The sequence below is a fragment of the Sciurus carolinensis genome, chromosome 6, assembly GCF_902686445.1.
Source record: "Sciurus carolinensis chromosome 6, mSciCar1.2, whole genome shotgun sequence".
NCBI lineage: Eukaryota > Metazoa > Chordata > Mammalia > Rodentia > Sciuridae > Sciurus > Sciurus carolinensis.
Genome location: NC_062218.1, coordinates 27,871,008 through 27,887,303, shown reverse-complemented (window position 1 = coordinate 27,887,303; position 16,296 = coordinate 27,871,008). Strand labels below are relative to the sequence as shown.

Here is a 16,296-nt window from a genome sequence, read left to right as displayed (position 1 = left end):
AGTGGGCATAATAAAACCTCCAACAAATTATATTTTTGTGTGTTTAGTTAGATGTGTATCTTTGTGATAACAACGCTTAGTCTGAAATGCTGTCTAGAGTTCTCAAATAGCCTTATGACGTGAGCACTTTTTATGGTTGAGAACTGATTTGCAAAATAAGTATTTAAACAGCATAGTCCTTAAAGACCAGGTACACAGTCATCTATGTATGTGGTCTGTTACCTTGGGACCAGACAGAGATTGTCAGTTAGTCTTACTGCATGTCTGCCTCCCTGGCTTCAGATGCTGTTTCTCTTGGTTTATTGTCAGAGTAATTGGTGCTTGTAACTGCCAAAGGCAGAACATAGTTAGTGGAATAGAGCTGTGGTCAGCAGCAAAGCTATTACCTGATCATGCTTTCAGAGTCGGGAGGCTTATGGAATGAGCCTGCTAGTCAGGCTAGCTCTTAAGAGAGCCAACCCCTCCAGCCAGAAGCTGGGAACCAGTAACCCTGGGAACTAGCTCTAGGAAACAGATCCCATTTCCCTTTCTAACTCCCTAGAACTGGATAATGGATGGATTCATTTGGACTCTAGCCTGTATCCTCAGTGGCAGGTCTTCGGAGTCAAAGTTTGATTTTGTATGTGCCCCTACTCCATCAATGAAACTAAAATATATTTCAGAAAGTCAGCTAAGGTAAGAATGTAATAGTATTTCAGTAGAACCTGGCACTAATCATATACATAATGTGTAGTCAACTTTCTGTCACTTTAACAGCTTAAAAAGAGAAACGGTTTATTTTGGCTCACTGTTTTGGAAGTTCAATCCTTGTTTGCTTGATTTTTACTTTTGAGCCTGTGGCAAGGCAGCACATGGTGGCAGGAAAATGTGGTAAGGCAAAACTGCTCACCTCATGACCGTATGCAGAAAAGAGAGGAATGGACTTGGGGTCTCACGATCCCTTTTAAGAGCATGCCTGCAGTGACCTAAAGACTTCCCCCTATTATTATTTCTTCTTTTTTTGGCCACCTGGTGCACTGAGCTATAGCCCCAGCCCTTTTTAGTTTTTATTTTTAGACAGTGTCTCACTAAATTGCCCAGTCTGGCCTCAAACTTGCCATCCTGCTGCCTTAGCCTCCCGAGCCACTGGGATTACAGATGAACACCGCTGTGCCCAACTCGGGAATTTGTATTAGATTTATTTCTTTAACCTCCTAAGAACTATGTCTGGCATTAAAGAATATTACTGGGATCAAGAAGTAGTTGTCTTTATGTATTTTTTCATGTGTGTGATCTTTCAGTGAATTTTTATTAACAACATACTTTATCAAGAGTTATATACTGGAGTTGAGGCTTAAAATCCATAAAGGTATAGCCTAAGCCCTCAGTTTGTGTCTTTGCTTGGCCACACAGACTAGGTAAGAGATTATTGCACTACAGTGTGAAAAGTACTGTAATGGAAGCATATAACGGAATGTGATTTGGGCGCCTACAAAAGGTAGCCCCTTCACTGTTCTGATGAAGAAAGTTTGGATCTGAGAAAGCTTCACAAAGGAGTTGCGTTGCATGGACAGAGGATTGAATGGGGAGTTGGATGGATAGAACTGGGGATGGTAAATTGGGTGGGCCTAATAGGTGCATGGGAGCTAAACAGAGGTGGTGACACTGGCGGTCCCAGGAGTATGTGAAGTGGCAAAGGATAGTGACCTGAAGTGAGAGAGCAGCAACAGGCAGGGTAGATGTGGATAGACTTAGAGGTGTTAAGAAAGCAGAGCACAGTAGTGAGAGGCAGGAATAGTTAAGAGTGACTCCCAGGTTTCTGATATGATTAGGGAGCAGAGCCCAGAGGAGCAGGAGACTAGGGAATGGAGGTAGTGACGAGCTGACTTGAAATGTGAATTTTAAGGATCTAGTATGGGAAACTGGAAGGCTTCTAGGGTGTCCAGGTCTGGAACTCTGATGACAGATCTTGGTGAAGAACCATTGGGGACCATCAGCCAAAAGTGTTGAAATATCTGGAGCAGAACTCATCCAGGGAACACAGGCCTTCTGAGGAAGTCAGAGGACCCTGCATTTAGAATGTTCAGGAGCTCTTTGTTGAAATGAATTGGTATATATTAGAGATGAGGGTTGTTTTGCAACTCTTGGAGGAACTAGATAGGTAGCTTGCATGTTGACTCCGACTCAGTGGGGCCACTCCTCAGAAACAGAGAAGCAAGGAGATCAGATTGACAACTTTTTCTTTGTTGGGCCAGCTGTATGATGTTGATTCTAGTAGGTGTGTCTTTTTTGGACCATAAAATCGCTGAAGAAAGGGTGACAGTTCTCAAACTCTGATATGTTGTCTGACATAGACATCGCTAGAAGGGGAAAACTTCTAGCTCAGCATGGGTGGGGTTCTTAGATGTTTTGGGAGTAGTAGTAGCTGCACATCCTGGGAATTGTTGATATTCACGGTGGGAGTCAGAACAGATGTAGCTCCTTTTGATCTATGGGGTAAAGCTTAAGGAAATTGAAAGACTTATTTTTCATGCTCTTATCCTCTTTTTAAAGTAAAACAAGCAAACAAAAAGAGTAGCCATAATATTTAGGTAAACATTGAAATACAAAATTAACAACAACAAAAGCCTAACCCTGGTCCTACCCCTCTAACAGAACTAGTCTTCATTTGCGTCATGCTTCTATTCTAATTGAATTTAGGACACTGAGATATCCTAGTTTTAAAAACTTGGACTTGCTATGTCTCCAGCAGATTTGGCTTTCTTTTGTGCCATAATAGCAAGCTTTGTGAAAACTAAATGGAATGGCAAGAGGTGCTACACAGAGCACATAGTCCATTTTTAACTGACACATTTGTTGGAAATTTGTGAAGCTTTAAAATGAGCTTAGTGTTTGAGAAATCTATTAGTCTAACCAGCAAAACCAGTTCTTCTTGATTATTAAATAACTATACCTTTTCTTCCTTTTTTTCCTACACATTTAACATGATAGTTAATGAGGTTGGTTTGGAATTAAGAAAATTTATATGTATTTTTAGCTGTTAATGGACCTTTATTTTATTTTTTTATATGCGATGCTGAGAATCGAACCCAGTGCCTCACACATGCTAGGCAAGTGCTCTACCACTGAGCCACAACCCCAGCCCCAAGCATATGATATATCACATTTCATAGCCGAGGAAATTAGATTTGCCACCATTTGCTGATTAGGCAGTTGGCAGGGAGCGACAGAGTTGAAAGATAGCAGGATAGAAGGAACAAAGCATAAGGGGGATTCTGGTCCCCTCTCAGAAACTAAGTGATGGTTTAAGAAACAAGGGTATTCCTTCATTCTTCTCTTCCCCCCACCACCACCCCTTGTTATATATTATCATGCACTTATCAGAGAAAACATTCAGCCTTTGTTTTTTGGGCTTGGCCTATTTCACTTAGCATTGTTATTTTCCAACTTCATCCATTTACCAACAAATGCCATAATTTTATTCTTATTTATGGCTGAGTAATATTCCATTGTGTATATATAACAGTTTCTTTATGCATTTGTCAATTGAAGGGCTTCTCGGTTGGTTCCACAGTCTAGCTTTTGTGAATTGAGCTGCTATGAACATTGATGTGGCTACATCACTGTAGTATGCTGATTTTAAGCCCTTTGGGTGGTGGAGGACAGAAAGATAGTAGAATGAAACAGATCTCATTACCCTATGTATATGTATGATTACATGAATGGTGTGAATCTACATTATGTACAACCATAGAGATGAAAAGTTGTACCCCATTTGTGTACAATGAATCAAAATGCAGTCTGTAAAAATAAAAAAGATTTTAATAAAAAATAAAAAAAAAAAAAGAAACAAGGATGTTACAAAGGCACTTGGTGAATCATCATTGGCTGCTGGACAAATTGGCTACGAGATCCAGTGTTGTTACCCTGATGCAGTTCTCTTTGGACAGCCTTCATACATGGCAGTCTTTAAGGGAATGCTCTTTCTCTAGGCTTACAATGTGTACTGCAAAATAAACAAATAAAACCTCTGGCTACTTAAAATTGTTATCAATCAAATGATTCAACAAAATCTGTTTTGTTTGTTTGTTTTTTAGTATGGGAGATTGAACTCAGGGCTTGGTGCATCTAGGCAAGTGCTCTGCCACTGAGTCACATCCCCAGCCCTTAACAAAAATTTTGAGTACTTATTAAGTGCAAGACACGTATTAGATTCAAGGGACAAATATCTGCCCCCAAAGGGCTTATAGATGGTGGGAGATAGATTTAAATAATTACTTCAACAAATATGAAATTACAGTTATGACAGAAGTTACAGGGAGAAACCCATGAGGCCGTCAGAACCTGGTAATTGCCTTAATGAATTGATTCTTGACCTGAGATCTGATGGCTACACAAAAAATTCACAGGACAAGGGCTGGGGATTAGCTCAGTGGCAGAACATTTGCCTAGCATAGGCAAGACCCTGGGTTCACCCCCTGTTTTTACCACAGGGCAAAGAGAGATTCAAGAAGGCATTCCAAGTAGAAAGAACTGCCTGTGGAAATGACCCAGTGAGGGAGAGCACAAGGCAGTATGAGGGGCCAAAACACAGAGATGAAGGAAGGGGATGGTAGGGGACCAACCTGAGAAAGTAAGTGTGGGCCGGATTGTGTAAGGCCTTGGAGGCCACGTCAAGACATTGTCTCATCCCGTGAGTAAGCCAAAACAAACTGTTCCAAAAGGGTCACTCCTGCCTGAAGAGAGAGAATGGATTAGTGAGAATACAGGTGCAAGCAGACCAGCTGGAATGCCATTGCAGTGGTCTAGGAAAGAGAACATGCTTGGAGTAGAGTGGTGCTGGTGAACATAAAAGAAGCTCATGGATTACAGGTGTATTTAGTAGATGATATTGATAGGATTTGGGGAAGGATTGGCTATTGAGGATGAAATAGGAGGAGGTATAAAGGGGAACTCAGAGAATAACCTCTAGACCGTATGCTTTTGGGAGGAAGGCACAGATTGATCTGGCAGCACATAGCTATCTTTTCTGTGGGTGGAGCTTCCCTGGAGTGCAGTGGATCTGCCAGTTCTCCTTGAACTCTTCAGGGTCAGTTGGGGTGAGAACCTAGAAACTGATGCTTTAGGGAAGACAGTGGAGTAAGTCAAAAGAATAACTCTTCGAACAGGTGTGGATGAAATCCCAAGGTTCTGTTCCCCATGCCGCTGGCCAGTGTCAGTTAGGTTCATTACTTGTGAAGGGTAAGTGTACTTTCCCCTCAGCTTCCTTTGACCTCTCCATGGTGTTCTTTGAGGTTTTGCCTGGTAATGCTTGTTTTCTTCTGGTTTGAGGGGTGTCTAGCTAATCATTCTGTCTTGCTTCTCCTCTTTAACTTTATTCCTCCTTTCCACATAAGAGGCATTACAACATCTGACACGCACACAGCCAGGATACCTGGGCTTGAATTCCACCTCAGCACGACCAATTGGTATTTTCATCTGTAAAATGGAGATGTTTGTGGATATACTTCAGAGATTTGCTGTGAGGATTAAATGAGGTAATAAGTATAAAACTCATTAAACAATGCTTGGCACTTATGACTCAACAAATGTTTATTGTTCAGCTCTCTACCTTAGGGCTGGCTCTGTACCCACTTTGGAAAGAGGGACAGTAGACTTTGATATTCACAGATTGGATAGATGTAATTTCTGCAATCCACAAGCAATCCCCAAGTCAAGTTGTAGTAACTTATAATGTGCTAAGGCAGAGATTATATTTACTCATTCAGTTGTGAATGTCAAGTTGCACAGCCTGGAATCATTTGTCTAGTAAATTTGCTGATGAAGACAATAGCTTATATGCCATCAGAAAAGCAAGATCAGGAGTAGGATGCATATGTGGAAATTTCATTTTGTTCTAGAACCAACTTAGAAGTCCACCTCCAGGGGCTGGAGAGATAGCTCAGTCGGTAGAGTGCTTGCCTTGCAAGCCCCAAAGCCCTGGGTTCGATCCCCAGCACTGCAAAAAAAAAAAAAAAAAAAAAAAAAAAAGTCTACCTCCAGGACTCAGCTCATCCAGATGTGGACTCTTCTGTACCTTGTTAGTATCTACCTCCTTTTTCTTCCCGACAGCTATGTTCATTCTCCCAAGATCAACATGCAAAGGATGGTACAACTATTTTAAGAATATTGAAATATTACCTCCCTATTTGCTAGTTCCTTCTTTGTTTTTCTTGTAGAATTAAAAAACCTGTTATGAAACACTGGGTAAAGAGACTATAGAACATTGCCAGTAAATACTCTTCATTCTGTCCCTCCTACTACTCCCTACCAAACATCAGGTAACTTTTGAAAACCGAATTAAAAGAAAATTTTCAATTTAATATTTTTGAGGGTGGATTTCTTTTTGTTTTCTGTTTGCATAGCCTGGTTTGTTGGAGTTCTTTTTAGCCCCTAGGTTATTTCTCTTCTTAGGACTAGTGTATATTTTAATTTGGGGGGTGGTAGCTTATGGTATTGATGTTGGTTAATTATGTATAAGAATTGCATAGTTTGTAAATTTTTGAAGTGTTAACCAAAAAGGGTTAGATATCAGTGATGATTGAGTACAGTGTCACACCTTAAATTTCAGAGTTTAATTACTTATATCCGTTTTTATTTTCAATTTATTATCAATTTATAGCAATTGGACCTATTTGCAGTAAAATCAATAGTAGTCAGGCATGTTGACATGTGCCTATGATCCTCACTACTCGGGACATTGAGTCAGGATGATGGCAAATTTGAGGCCACCCTTAGCAACTTGAGGAGACCTTACCTTAAAATAAAAAACAAAAACAAAAAGCTGGGTATAGCTCTATGGCAAAGTACCCATAGGTTCAGTCCCGAGTACCAAAAAAAAAAAAAAAAAAAGCCATTAATCTCTACTTTTGGTCTTTGGTCTTATGGTGATTTCAAAGTATGTTCTTTGCAAAATATAAAATCCAAAATGATAAGAGCTAAATCACTATGGACTTCTAGAAAACCATCCTATTAATAGAAAAATACCATTTGTTTTTTTATGGCTGTAGCTATTCCTGTGTAGTCAAAGTTTTATGGAATTAGGGCCAACTTGGGTATTGCAGGTTTTGTTTCTAATTCACAGAAAAAAAGAATCAAGAGAACTCTTGAGTAGAGTTAGTTTAATTTAATGTGGAAAACAACTGTGGGAGAAAAGTTATTGTACTTATGTGACAGAACCTTGAATAATTACATCTCTTAAGTAATGTATTTAAATTCTTTGTTTACTCATGAAAGGAAAGGAGAAAATGAAAGAAAAACAAGAAGCAGCACAGACTGCTATGTTCGACAGTTATAACAGTTCCATTTACTGAATATGTGTGCTAACAGCTTGAAGCTTTTCTATTAGTTGGGACTTTCTCCATTTTACATAGGAAGAAATTGAAGCTTAGTTTAAGTGACATGCCCAATCATGTCTGTAGGCACTAGAGCCAGATTTGTACTGTGGTCCCCAAATCTGTATTATTTCTGTTTTTAATTCATGCACAGAAAGAAGATTAGAAAGATATGGGGAAAGGCAAAAACTTAAATTATTGGTACTGTGCTGTATTTAAAATACAACTTTTTATTCCAGTGGCTTGTGAGGCTGAGGCAGAAGAATCACAAGTTCAAAGCCAGTCTCAGCAAAATTGAGGTGCTAAGCAACTCAGTGAGATCCTGTCTCTAAATAAAATACAAAATAGGGCTGAGTTTGTGGTTTGGTGGAGCACTTGCCTAGCCTGTGTTGAGGCACTGGGTTCCTCAGCACCACATAAAATAAAATACATAAAGTTATTGTGTCCATCTACTAAAATAAAAATATTTTTTGAAAAAAAGGTAAATTTTGTTTTAAGATACGCATGGCCTATCACCCAATATGTAGATGCAAATACATTTTTCTCCCTTAAAATTTCTATTTAGTGGAGAAAAGAAAGAGTATTAAATGTTCATTTTAGAAAAATAGGGCAACTTTGAGGAAATGCAGTGTCTGGGTTTTGTCCTTTTTATACTTTGGTGCCAAAATGCAATGGAAAGAAATTGTGTTTTGGAATCTTCAGGGATCTTGAGGGGTAGTGCCTATTAGAATTTGTTCCTCTGCTTGATGAAATTCACCTGACAACAGAATTTCAGTTTTTGACTGAAAGCTGTTGATTTGAACATTTATAAGCATTTTGACCTATGGGAGTTTCTTTATAACCCCCCACCCCCCACCCCCACCTGGTTCTTAGGGTCATTGGTCTTTCTGGTAGGGAGGACCCTTTTCTGCCTTTTGTGAGGTGCCCTCAGGTCCATTGCACTTTTAAGAAGATGTGAACTTAGTAAGAAATCAGAGAACTGACTTTTGGAGAACCAGTGGAGTGAAAATTACCAGGATGCCTTTTGGTCTTTTTATCCAGTCCTCAGGAGCTGTAGCTGACTTCAACGTCTATGTGCTTTTATCCTGTATGTGGCAGATCCTTGTACAGTGAAGTAAGGGATTTCTTCCGATTTGTTCTAATCAGTTTTGCAGTAAGACTGGTTCAACTTCTACAAGCAATGATTTTCTCATTTGTAGTAGGGAAATGAGACCATGTTTTGTAGAACTGGTACACAGCAGAAAGATTGTTAGTTAGGATAGGACTTGAGGTAATACTTGACTAGTAACTTGTTTTTCCTCTAAAATATAAGGCAAGTTATTCATTTTCTTTGAACCTCAGTTTCCTCTACATAAAAATGGAGGTAATACTAGAGTTGGTGTGAGAATTAATGAGATACTAATGAAGAGTACTTATCTTGCACAAAATAGAAACTTACTAATTGTTGGCTATTATCATTAGAATTAAAAGCATTCAGTTGTAGTGGAATCATTCTGGCAAACAGATTGTGGAGGACTTTGATATCTGTTTTGCGCAGAGTTGGACACATTTTTATTACTGCTCAGAAGTCTTTTGACTTATGATTTTGGGCAGTATTCCAAATAGGTGAGGTGGCCGTACAATCTAGGTTTGGAATGAATAGGGTCTTGGTATAGTTGATTTAGTTGCTTTTGAGGCAGAGACTCGCATGTATTTGATTTGGTTATTTTTCTTAGACTTTCTTCAACAGCTGTGTACGCTGTTCTGACCTTTCCTTTCCCTGTCTGCAGTGCTGAAGGAAGTCAGATGATAGCACTCACTTAGGCTAAGCTTCAGTGTCCTCCTATGTAAAATGGAAAAAAGTCCCACCTCACAGAAAAGCTTCAAGCTGTTTACATATGTGCTGTCAGGAGTCTTGGTGGGTTTTCTGTCATTCTCTTCCAATGTAGAATTATCTCATGCTTAAGAAAATATTGGCTCCTGGATGACCTAGCTACTTTTGGGGGTTCCCCTTTTCTCTATCAGATCGATTTTTTGGTCAGCAGCTTGGTACCAACATTAAAATGTATTTAACCTTGTTCTAGGGAAAAAGAGGAATCAGTACTTCTAAAACAAATGCCGAGCTTTTCAGGCATCCGATAGAAAGAGGGTGAGTGGGAAAAGGTTACTTTGCTTCCTCCTTTTTCCCTTCAGAAAATGCTCTAGGTGACAGGTATGCTCAAGGATGAATATCATACATTTTATGACTGATCTGGAATGTTAAGAATGGAAACCCATTTCTTATCCTTCCTGCTCTTTCCTTTCCTTCCCTTCCCATCTTTCCTTTCTTTTCTTTTCTTTCTTTCCTTCCTTCCTTTCTTCCTTTCTTTCCTTTCTTTCAGGACAGGAAGCATTTGGTGAAGATCAAACCTAGGGTCTTACGCATACCAGGCAAGCACTCTACAATCCTAGCCTTTCCTTTTCAGTTTCTAGTGAGGGAAAGGCACCAAGCACCCTGCCTCCCTCTGAACATAGATACTCAGACTCACACCATATTGTGAATTCAACCATGCACAGTTCTCTTGTGCATCACCTCACAAAGCAGGCAGAACAGCTCTTCATTTTGTTGTTCCAGACAGGACACTGATACCAGGACACTTGCCCAAGATGTTCCTGATGTCTCTGTCTAGTAGGAGCACTCAGGTTCCCGATTAGTCCAGTGCTTTTTCCTGAAAGATGTTTGAGATAATAAATAATATGTGCTTAATTTACTCCCCTGATTAGAATCCTTCAGTAGCTCCCCATTGCCGGCAGGATTAAGCCCAAACTCCTTAAGATGGCCCACATATTCCTTTAGGCTGTGCCTATACCAGCCATACTTCTCACCTCTCTTGCAACATTACCTGCCTTTATAGGTGTTTACAAATTCTCTTTTCTTTCCTCTTCTTTCTGTGTACTTATTAAAATTCTTTACATTCTACATGTGCTGTTTCTTCTTTTTTCTTTTTTTTTTTTTTTAAGTAGTACTGGGGATTGAACTCAGGGTTTCATCCAAGTGCTCTACCTCTGAGCTTCATTACCATCGCTTTTCATTTTGAGATGATCTCACTAAGTTGCTGAAGCTGACCTCAAACTTTTGATCCTCCTGCCTCAACTTCCTAAGTACCTGAGATTACAGGCATGTGTCTCCATACCTGGCTTCACAGTGCCATTTTCTTAGAAGGACTGGCTTGAATAGTTACCCTCTTTTTTTCCCCTCTCTTGGCCATTTTACTGATATTGGATCCAAGTCCGTCCGCTCACTGCTCAAAAGCCAGTACTCTAGATGTGTGAGTAGGAAGGAAGGAAATCAGGTTTATTCAAGGAATGGCAATGAGAAATGAAGGGGACTTTTGTCCTGAGAGCACCATCTTAGGGAACTTGTGTATACAAAAGGTCTTTTATAGGGAGGTACAGTGGGACAGACAATGGGCAGAAAGACTGTGTGCTGAGTAGGGTCTTCCCATCATCCAGGGCACAGTGTCTTTTGTTCTTAGACCAAAACGTTGCAATTGACCTTGACCTGCTGGGGCTAATTCCTATACTTCTTTAGACAAATGTTACTTTTCTGTAAGTTAAGCATCATCTTCACACATTCTGATATAATCAGAAGGTCAACAGATGTTCTTAGTTCTATAAATCTAAAAAGAAAGATTATCAGTTAACATCTTAATTATTTAGGTACCACTTTCCTTTATAATTTAGAGTTCTAGACAAAAAGAGGGGAAGCAAAAATAACTCTGCTAAGTACAATTCCCAAAGGACCAGCCACTGTTAAACTACAGTTAGGTGCCCCTTTTTTGTGCTGCCATAACCTCATATTTATGCTTTGCTAGAGCATCCATTGTATTATATTATTATTATAAAGGTATGTTGGTATTATTTGTTCTCCCTGCTGGACTACAAACTCCTGTTTGTCTTTGGGTGCCTTATTATTTGTGTTTCCTTGGGTATTTTTGTTTCTGAAATGTTAATTAAGTTACCAAGCACTTGCTAACTTAATTTAAATTACATTTGTCCCTTACAAATGACCTTCTGCCTGTCCATTTACCAATGTCAGCTTCCTTTAGAAGTATAGGGTGTTCTGATTTAAGAATATATGACTTAGTTTAGAAATTACAAAGCTAAGAATGAAGTGAATTTTTTTTTTGTTAAATATTAAGGTTTTTTGTTTTTTGTTGTTTTTTTTTGCGGTGCTGGGGATCGAACCCAGGTCCGTGTGCTTGCAAGGCAAGCACTCTACCAATTGAGCTATCTCCCCAGCCCAATATTAAGTTTTAAAGTCACTTTCTGCCTGGTGTATGTTTGGCAGGAGGGCATTGTATACCTCTACATCCAGGGCTTATGGTGGGAACATGGTGGTAGCAGCCAGGGGTGTTGATATCAGCTGAATAATGGCAAAATCCTATGAGGGATTTCCTGTTCAGGTGCTCCATACATCATGCCCTCACCTAGAGCCCATGTACTTGAGGCAGTAGATGGTACTTTGGGGACTTTTCTCTGCCAGTCTTACTCCAGAGGTGATAGCTATGACATTAGATCCTCATCCTTGAGGTCTGGATATATTGTACATTGTCATATTGGGTGACATGATTCTAGTCATCTCTAATTTCTTATTGTTAGTTCAGTTGACCTAAGTCAGTGTATTTGTTGACAATTTATACCAACAAGATAATTTATGATAAAGATACAGGTATAACTCATGGAACTATGCCAAAGTTATGCTTGTGCCTTACAGAAACCTGGAAGCCATGGAATCTGGCCCTTTATTATTTGTGTTTCCTTGGGTATTTTTGTTTCTGAAATGTTAAGAATTTCACTAACCATTTCAAGAATTAACATAGGTAGTTTTAAGTTAATATGAAAGATATACTTCTGTTAATTTAACAGTAGGCTAGTTGTCTCCATGCTGGCTCCAGGGTTTATACTGAGTTCCAAGCACTAGTCAATATGATCTCTATATTTTTTCAACAGTTGCTTAAATTTAATGACTAGCTTGCTTTCTCCTAAGAGAATGATGATGAACCTGTTGAAAATAATTGTGCTTTAATTTAGTTCTTTGTCAGTGATAGATAATGAAAGTCCTTAATGAGAACTTTTAAACACCAAACGTACAATAGTATTTATATATGCAATAATAGCTCCTCTTGTGTCAACCCTAGTGCAATGCCTCAGAATCGGCAGGGGAGCTTTTTATAAACCAAAGGCCCAGTCTGCATCCCTAAGCTTGTGGTACAGTGGGTCTGAGTGTCTATGTATGTAACAGGCTCTCCAGATGACCTAATACGTTCCACGTTTGAGAAGCACTGCCCCAGAGGGACTTGATTTGTGGCCATCTCCTGGAATGGAAATCACAGTCACTTCACAATAGACCATGCTCTATATGGGTTTTCTGGAAAAGGTTTGACATTCCATTTAAGTTGGACTGTTCTAATCTCTCCCTGCCTCAGCAATACCCAAGTTTCTTCTAATTCATTCTGAACTAACAAATTAAAAAAAACTTATTATACCTAGATCCTCTACCAGAAATAAAATAAAATGATCCAGTTTTATTTGTTGACAAAACTTGTGTCTTCTAGAACTTTCCAATTAGGATTGGACTGATTGTGTTTCTGTGGTGCCATTTAATGTGTTTTTCTGTCCCAGTGTTTCTTATTAATTAGTAAATTGCCATAGATATCAAGCAGTTTGAGATTAAATATTTTGGCAAGAATACTTCATAGATGGTATGGTAGACATCATTAAGAGGCCTACCATGTTCTCTCATTGTTGTCTTAACAACCATTTATGGTCATTATTTTGGAAGCATCATTCATTAAAGTTTGCTAATTATCTTTGAATATCCAATAAATACTAAGCCTGAAATAGAGGAACTTGAAGATATATTTATTGAGAAACAGGCACAGAACAAAGCCTTGATTACCCATTAGGTGATCGCACCCTTTGGCACTCACTGTCTTGTGGTTTTAGGTCACTTACAATGGGCAGCGAAAATTCCAGCTCTCTTTATTGAGCCCTGGTATGCTATAGAGTAGATAGATCTGTACTGACTAGGTACAGTCATATTTTCCTGTTTTTGTCTTCAAGCCTTTTATATATGTCAGTTTTCTCTCAAGAACACATGATCTTTTGCTTTCAATCCTTGATTCTCACTGGATAGAGGGCAGTCACGCTGGGATGTGTGTTCTATTCTCTGTCTCTGTGTACTTTGTTGTGTGTTACCGCAACTTGTTCCTTTACATAAGGGTTGCCTACCCCTGCGCTTATGCTTGGGACAACTGATAGTTTTCAGTCCTAAATAATTAGCTTAATACCTTGATTATCACTAAGATTTGTAATTTTCTTTCTTCCTTTAGTTAAATACATGTTTTTAACAAGTAGCTTGTCAAATAAAACTCCTGAGGGTATATGGTTTAGTGTGTATTCTATAAACATGTCTTTATATTATTAAGAATCCTTAAACAAAGAAGAATATTATCCTTTGCTCTTCTTCTTCTTCTTCTTCTTCTTCTTTTTTTTTTTTTTTTTTTAGGAAATTCACACAAACGAAAAGGAAGTAACAGAGAAGGAAGTAACTCTTCACTTGTTGCCAGGTAACAGTAATGTTAGCATCATACTTCCAGTACATCTCAAAGCCATGATAAATTACATCATTTGCTATACATAAACTCCTTTGTTTTCATCCTTTGGCATATAATAGTAATGAGTTAGACAAAGATATCAAGGTCTTTAGTTCAATAACTGTACACCTGGCTCTGAGTATTGTACTATCTGGAAAAAAATCTTTCTTGTTTCCCTTTCCCCAAAGCTGATGAAAATAAACTTGGGAAATTCTCACCTCTTTGACGAGCAAACGAGGTTGTCTTACTTGGTCCCATGCAGTATTTGTGGTCTCTAGTCAAGAAAATCCTAGTCCTTGCTGCCCAACTCTGTAGCTGCCCATGGACAGTGTAGCTACCCATGCCTCCCAGGGCAGGCGCTGGTAGACGGCCTCACCTGTCCATCTTTGCTGGTATGTCTGAGAGTGGGTCCTAGGGATACTGGGGTTTTCCAATCCTGGGGCCACTGGGGCTTTGCTCTGAGGTCATTCATTATGAAGGACCCTGGATTGCTTGAATATTTTTGAGACAGGAAAGAGTGGCAGTAACTTAAGTTAGGTTTTATCACTTTTGAGTTCAGGAACAGAAACTATCTGGTGAAGTATCCCCTGCACTTATGGAAATGCCTATCAGCTATATATTCTTTTTCCATTTTTTCCCAATTCAAAATAACTTTTTAAAATAAAAATTTATGTGCATTTCCCAAAAAACAATAGAGACCTCATTCTGGTATTTTTAATTTTGTTCCAGTTTGTCCAGGGGATATGAATATGTACAAGTTTCTGACTGATCCACATTATTTGGTAAAACATATTAGAATCCTTTAACTTTTTTCTTTTTTTTAATAGTACATCTTAATTATACAGAATAACGGGCTTCATTACAGCATATTCGGACTTGAATATAACATATTTTGATCATTTCTACCTTTTTTTAAAAAGTTTTTAAATTTCAAAGACTTTTTTCTATAATGTTGTTCATATCTCCTGTTGTTTTTTCTTTTCTTGGGCTTATAGATTCTGAAATTAACTTTTGTTTTTGTTTTGATGTTATATATCTTTTCCCTTTTTCTGGCTTACTAGATGGTCTCTTCTAGGTGTGCAGCTGTGAGTTCACAGTTAATTTCTCTGAGCCTCAGTTTTCTAAAATATACTAGGATCCTTTCCAACTCCCAACTCTCCTGATTCAAGAGTTTATATCTGGTGCAAACAAGGTGGTAACCATGGTGCAGCTTGCCATGTCTATGGAGTGTCTCACCAGGAATGTTCTAATAATGACTACATGCTGATTTCTGGGCTCCGTAATAAATATGGTAAGGGGCTAACCTGGTCTTGAGGAGAGCCTCGCTGATAAAAGCTATTGCACATTAGAAGTTGAAGCACAGGAAACTTTGTTCACATGTTTTCCACCTTGAACTAAGCTGTGACATTTTTTCTCGGACTATTTTAAACCCAAATGAGACCCTGACTTCATTGTTTACTTTAAACTCTGTGGTCTCTATAGAGGCCGTCCTAATGACTGAGCCATCTTCCAGTATTTCCTTAGTGTTTCAGCTGGGGTCAGTTAACCCCTTGAAAGATAAAAAAAGAAAATGCTGTAATATGTGCCCCTTGATTGTTTGAGTGTCTGATTCTTTGTTTTCTTATTGCAAGCTAGACAAAATGAATTTTCGGCCAAAAAATAAATTAAAAAATGGAGAAATCCTGAGGGAGATTCTGGGAGAAGATAGTTATCTGTTGAATGAGAAGAAAATTCCTTTTGTTGTTGTTGCAGAGTATTTACATTTTTTCATTTTCCCCACTTTCTTTTCTTTCCTGCCCTCACTGAGACATGCCAACTCTCATAAGTATCTCTGCTTCCATGGAGCAGAGAATATTTACCTGTACCCCAGTGTTTACTTTTTGACTGTAAAGAAAAGTCTTGTATCCAGGAACTACAGCTTCTCATGTGGGCTGCATGCTGCAGATAGAGCAAAAGAGGTGATACATGGAGAGGAAATGTTCTCAACTAAAAAAGAGAGGAAACTCACCCCCACGCACCCCCACTGGCCTCTGACCTCTTTTTGTCCTCTCATCCTCCCAGTATAGCCAGAACAAGGTGGTCATGCTGTGGAAGGCTGCCTCTTGTGTCTGAGGAAATCCTGGAGCTCTCACAGGAAAAGGGGGTGGGGTCTGCATCCAGGGCATGCTAGCAAGCTGCCCCAGTCTTTGCTCATATATTGCTGCTTGGAACCTCTGCTGGGGGTCAAAGTAATAAAAATACTAAAATCTATGCTTGAAAGTGCAACTGAGATCATTACCACCTAATTAGACACTTCCATTATTTATAGTGAGAAAATTCCTGCCTTA

At 39.0% G+C, this 16,296-nt stretch overlaps 1 protein-coding gene across 3 annotated transcripts in view; it reads left to right on the top strand.

The window, feature by feature from the left end:
- The window catches only part of Mtmr12 (myotubularin related protein 12), a 74,141-nt gene that overhangs the window by 15,438 nt on the left and 42,407 nt on the right, over positions 1 to 16,296 (top strand). For 2 of the 3 annotated variants that reach the window (XM_047555951.1, XM_047555952.1), the window contains one exon: positions 13,882 to 13,942. In XM_047555951.1, the coding sequence (XP_047411907.1) occupies positions 13,882 to 13,942 (61 nt within the window). Of the gene's footprint in view, positions 1 to 12,615; positions 12,751 to 13,881; positions 13,943 to 16,296 lie in introns of all 3 variants that reach the window. The other variant, XM_047555953.1, reaches the window with a different exon arrangement.